General features: G+C 40.4%; 1 protein-coding gene across 5 annotated transcripts in view; it reads left to right on the top strand.

Annotated features, from left to right (window-relative positions):
- Positions 1-1,451: 1,451 nt before the first annotated feature.
- The window catches only part of LOC111151467 (integrator complex subunit 2), a 46,523-nt gene continuing 41,974 nt past the window's right edge, over positions 1,452-6,000 (top strand). For 2 of the 5 annotated variants that reach the window (XM_022509474.1, XM_022509478.1), the window contains exons 1-3: positions 1,603-1,628; positions 2,905-3,211; positions 3,855-3,993. In XM_022509474.1, the coding sequence (XP_022365182.1) occupies positions 1,619-1,628; positions 2,905-3,211; positions 3,855-3,993 (456 nt within the window). In that variant the 5' untranslated portion in view covers positions 1,603-1,618. Of the gene's footprint in view, positions 1,677-1,875; positions 1,918-2,904; positions 3,212-3,854; positions 3,994-6,000 lie in introns of those variants that run through there. The other 3 variants (XM_022509476.1, XM_022509475.1, XM_022509477.1) reach the window with 3 other exon arrangements.

The raw sequence follows: 6,000 nt of genomic DNA, 5'->3' as shown, positions 1-6,000 counted from the left end.
TATAACATGTAGTATGTATATTATTTCATAAAAATTTTGTTTCATTTAAATGTTGGTACAGGGATGCCTGGCTGGCTCAGTTGGTGAAGCATGCAACTCTTGATCTTGTGGTTGTGAATTCAGACCCTGTGTTGGGTGTAGTAATTTAAGAAAACAAAATCTTAAAAAAAAATGTGGGTATATATGCACATGTGTGTCCTGGGTCACAATATGAAATGATTACTGTAGGTCAGGTGGAAAAAAGTTCGAGAAACATTGTAATACACATTAGTTCTTTTCTTCCTTTGCTGATTTTTAATGCTGCAAGCAGTCTTTATTAGATTATCATTCTATGCAAGCCTTAGTAACTATAGAGTATGAAGTTCCAGCTCTGTAAAATATTTTTGTTTCTAGCTTGTAGCACAGTATCTGGTAAACAGAAGGTGCTAATGCACACTGATTGTACCAGGAATTAGAAATAGTATGAAAATATATAGAGATTAGTACTTCTTTATCTTTTCTAGGTACTTAGACTCCGTTTGAAAGGTTGTTGCAAGTTTTGGGCCTTCTTTCTAAGCACTCACAATTTTGTAGGTTTTAGGGAATTCCTGAAACTCCATCCATCACTTTCTAAGGATCTATGGACACTAAATTTTTGATTTTGTTTTTATTTTTTATTAAAGATTTTATTTATTTGACACAGAGAGAGATCACAAGTAGGCGGAGGCAGGCAGAGGGGGAGGCAGGGCGTGGGGGGGGGGAGAAAAAAGACCCCCTGCTGAGCAGAGAGCCCAATGGGGAGCTCGATCCCAGGACCCTGAGATCATGACCTGAGCGGAAGGCAGAGGCTTAACTACTGAGCAACCCAGGCGCCCTGGTTTTTGTTTTTAAATTGAAGTATAGTTGATATACAACGTTATGTTAGTTTCAGGTGTACAATATAGTGATTGGACATTTTATGATATACAGTCACGACAAGTGTAGCTACCATCTATTACAATACCACTCACTATAATTTCTATGTTCCAAGGGAGCTACTCATTCCATAACAAGAAGCCTGTACCTCCCACTCCCCCTTACCCATTTTTCCCATCCCCCAACCCCTGACCCTAAAGTACAGAACACTGAAATTAAGATGTTTAACTTCTGACCATGAGGGTGTGAGGTCAACAGCGGAAGAAAGCTCAGGAAAAGATTAATTTTAAATTCACCTGTAAATCCTAGGATTCTAGAACTTTGGCGTTAGGAGGGCAGAGGCAGAGATGGAGAGAAGAGTACAGTCTGATTCCATTGGTGTTCCGGTCAAAGAATAGTGGAAACACCTTTAACATTTCTTTTACATACGTTACTTCATTCAAGTGCCGCAAAAATCCTATGACGATGAAGCTGCAGCTCGGGAGGGCTTAAGGACTTAATCGAAAAGGACGCAGGTGGTAAGGACGCTTTGGAGAAGACACTGGAAGAACTGTACTAAATCTCCGTGTCCAGAGTGGTGGGGTTAGGCTGGGCAACAGCGGGGAGGAAGGGGTGGGGCCACGCACGCGCACCATCGCATCAACGCCGACGTCTCTGGGTTTCCTTTCGCAGCCAGCGGTCCTCTCAGTTCAGTACGGTGGCCGACGGGAGCCAGGCGCTGGGGATGAATGAAGGTGCTGGATGAAGGTTGAAACAGACCCCTCCGCTTTCCCTTTCCTTCAGTGCGGGTTCTTTCTTTGTGCTTGTGCGGTGTCCCCATACAGCCTATCGCACTGCCTACCCCACTGATCCAGGCGTCTGGGTTTTTGGTTCCTGGGACGACTCAGGGCACAGCTAGGGTTGGCGAATCGGGATTTTCGCCTAGGCCCAACTTGGGTTCGCGCTCTTGATTTCTACAGCGTCCCGCCTCTAGGGCGCGGAATCCGTGTTGGGTCCCGGGAGGTTGGAGGGCAAATCTGAAAGGTATGACAGAGCTTCCGCCTCTCAGGCCTTAGCGCGTTCCCCGGTTCATGTCGGTCACTGGCCTCACATTTCTCTGCCAGAGCGACTGGTTGGTTCTCGTTACGCTGAGGGTGAGACTTGTGAGCACACACAGGTCTTGGTGCCTCTGCTCCCTCAGCCCGCCCTTCTATTAAAAGGGCAGCTCCTCTTGCTTAAAAACTAAGTAACTTTTCTGCTCAGCTCTGTTAACCCACGATTTTGCTAGTCTGTGGGTTTTAGAGGGGATAGCTTTGGCCACCTACTCCCTGCCTTTTTTTTGGGGGGGGGGGAGGAAGTCTTCTGATTACTAGTGAAGACAGAGAAGTGTCCAGGTGGAACTCCTCTTTCTCCCATAGTGAATTGCATCTCCATAGCTGTTTTTCTACCCATGCAACACAAGGGACATTAGGATAGTGTTATGATCTCCAGAACGTTGCATCTGGCATTGCTTTTGGCTAATGAGATTTAGCTTCTATTGACTTGTGGAGGGTGGGAAAGAGAAGCCTAACAGTTCTTTACATTTGTTGAGTAGGCATAAGAAACTAAAGAGGTGCGGAAGAGGAACATTCTTTAGTACTCATTTTAATTTGCATTGTGGTGCTCAGATGGTGGATGCAGTGGAAAAAGTGTTGGACTGGGATTTAACAGATGAGTGTTCAGCCTCGGATTTTGCCACTAGCTAGTCATCACTGTATGCCTGTTACTTAATCTCTCTGGGCTTCATATTTCTTCTTTGCAAAATAAGTATTAGAACAGAAGATCCCTAGGGCTGGAGGAAATATTAATGTACTCCGTTTTCTTTCTCACTTTTTAGGTGGGAGTAAAAACATAGGGAGCCTTTAATTGTGCCAGAAACATAGCCAGCATGGGAACCTATTAAAAAAAGACCACATTTCTCAGGGTTTTTAAAGAGGGGCCATTCATACATGCAGGAGTTATACCTACTTTCCTTTTTTTTTAAATCATTAGGATCAACAGTGATAATGGCTGAGTGTACAAGTCTTCAGTTTGTCAGCCCTTTTGCTTTCGAGGCAATGCAGAAGGTGGATGTTGTTCGGTTGGCATCTTTAAGTGATCCGGAATTAAGACTTCTCCTGCCCTGCTTGGTGCGGATGGCACTCTGTGCTCCTGCTGACCAGAGCCAAAGCTGGGCTCAGGATAAAAAACTGATCCTTCGTCTTCTCTCTGGAGTGGAAGCTGTCAATTCCATTGTTGCGTTGTTGTCTGTGGATTTTCATGCTTTAGAACAGGATGCCAGCAAAGAACAGCAGCTTAGGTAATGTTGTGTTATATAATATGTGGTTTGGGATTTACTTAGATTTGTCAAAGAAGAGGGAATCAAATATTTCTTTGGAGCTTTTAGGACTTTTTATTGGATGTATTCTCCTGGAAAAGATTGAGAATCTAAACTTTGGAGAGCATTTTACCTAGTTCTTTTCTATTTATAGCTAAAATTCTAGAATCTTTTGAATTCTGTATTCTAAAATGTGTAGAGAAGTTTGGCTACATATACTGTTGCTTTCATGCTAAACTGATTAGATTGGTTACTCAACGGAAAGTGGGAGGGTAAGTTCCCCTAGAATAAAAGTATTTATTGGAATCACCCAGGAGGCTTTTTGAGCTTAACATTGATTTCCCAAAATTCTGGGCATTTGTTTGGTTCTTCCCCACCCATTGTGAATCCAATATCGAGCCACTGTTGTTCATCGAAGTAGCTGTCAACTATTAGTTGGAGTCTTTATATAAGTTGTGAATCCCTGAAATAGGCAAACTAAAGAGTATTTCGGAAATATTACATTCATGAAATGTATGAAAAGAATTAATACATTCTTTTGTAGATTATTTCAACTAAAGATAATTTTATATTATTTCTGTCAGTGTTCTCATGATTGTTGTTTTACACATTTGTACCTCATTAGGCATAAACTTGGAGGAGGCAGTGGTGAGAGCATCCTGGTATCACAGCTTCAGCATGGATTGACATTGGAGTTTGAACACAGTGATTCACCTCGTCGGTTGCGTCTTGTGCTTAGTGAACTGTTGGCAATTATGAACAAGGTGCATTTATTTTAATCACACATCAGAATATGCATGATTTGATGTCTACACATAGAAAGTAGAAACAGGGGATGCCTGGGTGGCTCATTCGGTTAAGTGTCTGCCTTCAGCTCGGGTCATGATCCCAGAGTTCTGGGGTTGAGTTCAGCATGGGGCTCCTTGCTCAGCAGGGAGCCTGTTTTTTTTCTGCCTGCCCCTCCCCCTGCTTGTCTTCTCTCTGTCTCTCTCTGACAAATAAATAAGTAAAATCTTAAAAAGAAAAAAAAGAAAGTAGAAACAGCCTAGAAAGCAGCCAAGTTGCATCCTCTTTTACACATATTTCTATTTGTTTTGAAAGTGTTTTCCTTTTAAAGGTTTAAAAGGATATTAAATGCCTACCTTTCTTTCTCTACTATTTTCTTTTCTTTTCTTTTTTTTAAAAAATATTTTATTTATTTGAGAATGAGAGAGAGAGAGAACATGAGAGGGGGAAGGTCAGAAGGAAAAGCAGACTCCCTCCTGAGCAGGGAGCCTGATGAGGGCCTGGATCTTGGGACTCCACGATCATGACCTGAGTCTAAGGCCGTTGCTTAAGCAACTGGGCCACCCAGGTGCCCTCTTTCTCTACCACTTTCTCTCACTTATACCGACTCTGTATTTTCTACTGTAGAGAATTTTTTTCTCTGTGGACGCCATACAATGACTTCTTGATATCTAGAAGGGTACATAGCTCAAGACTTCTTTTTTTTTTTTTTTTTTTTAAAGATTTTATTTATTTATTTGTCAGAGAGAGAGAGGGAGAGAGAGCGAGCACAGGCAGACAGAATGGCAGGCAGAGGCAGAGGGAGAAGCAGGCTCCCTGACGAGCAAGGAGCCCAATGTGGGACTCGATCCCAGGACGCTGGGATCATGACCTGAGCCGAAGGCAGCTGCTTAACCAACTGAGCCACCCAGGCGTCCTGGGTACATAGCTCAAGACTTCTACAAATTACCAAATTTGATAATATCTTTATAGGATATGATTTCCCTCATAAAATATTATAAAACGTAACTGAAAAATTTAAGTGATTCCTTTAGACATTGAATGAGCACTCATTATCTCACACAACAGTGAACAGGGAATATCAAAGCTGAATTGGATGTAGGATTGTTGGCTAGCCTTACTCACTAGATGGCTGAATTGCTTCTATACTACAGAAAGCTATTCAACTTCGCATGTCAGGAAAATGATAGATTACTTAGTTCATGGACCTTTGGGTAATTATGATTAATTGAAACTCTGAATTTAGATTTGTGCATGTCAGGGGTCTACTATAAAAAGAGTTAAGCTGGATCTTCATATTAAGATGGCTTATATATTAAGCCCAGAGTTTCAGAGGGAAAAGTTTATTTTTTTTACTTATTTACTGTTATTTACTGTTAGAATTTCAAGGTCAGTTCCTTTTAATAATAAAGTTTAGTTTTATAAACTGTGGACCAAACAACTCTAAATTCTGTTTCCAAAGAAAATACTGGTGGTTGCGGAGGTGCACTTAGTTAGTTTTAGGTAGTCTTTCAGATACATTAGAAATCTTTATTTTTTAAATTTTTTTCTTAAAATTTATTTGTTTCTTTAATTCCGTATATATGTTACAAATCTTTTAAAAAATGTTTTTCTATTACAAACAGTTATTTCTTTCTATTCTTTTCTACTGTACTATGGGCTTAATTTCAATCAGTATTTTCAAGCATCTTTTTCTTAATATCTAACTTATAGATCTAGTAAAGTAAGAAAGGAAAAAGACCTTTCTCCTCTGGGAGGTTTCCAATATTTCAGTTTAGAACTCTTCAGGAAATGGGAAGTGTGATGAAACTACTGTAGGAGATTTTCAAAAATTTAGTAGGTACTTATATTGATCTACATTTTTATTTTTGTTTTTCCTACAGTTAATTTGCTATTGAACATACTTTTTTTTTTTTTTTTTTACTTTTTTTTTTTTTTTTAAAGATTTTATTTATTTATTTGACAGATCACAAGCAGGCAGAGAG

Source organism: Enhydra lutris, unplaced genomic scaffold (assembly GCF_002288905.1).
Source record: "Enhydra lutris kenyoni isolate GAN:26980312 unplaced genomic scaffold, ASM228890v2 scaffoldscaffold26, whole genome shotgun sequence".
Taxonomy (NCBI): Eukaryota; Metazoa; Chordata; class Mammalia; order Carnivora; family Mustelidae; genus Enhydra; species Enhydra lutris.
This window is presented reverse-complemented; position numbering and strand designations above follow the sequence as displayed.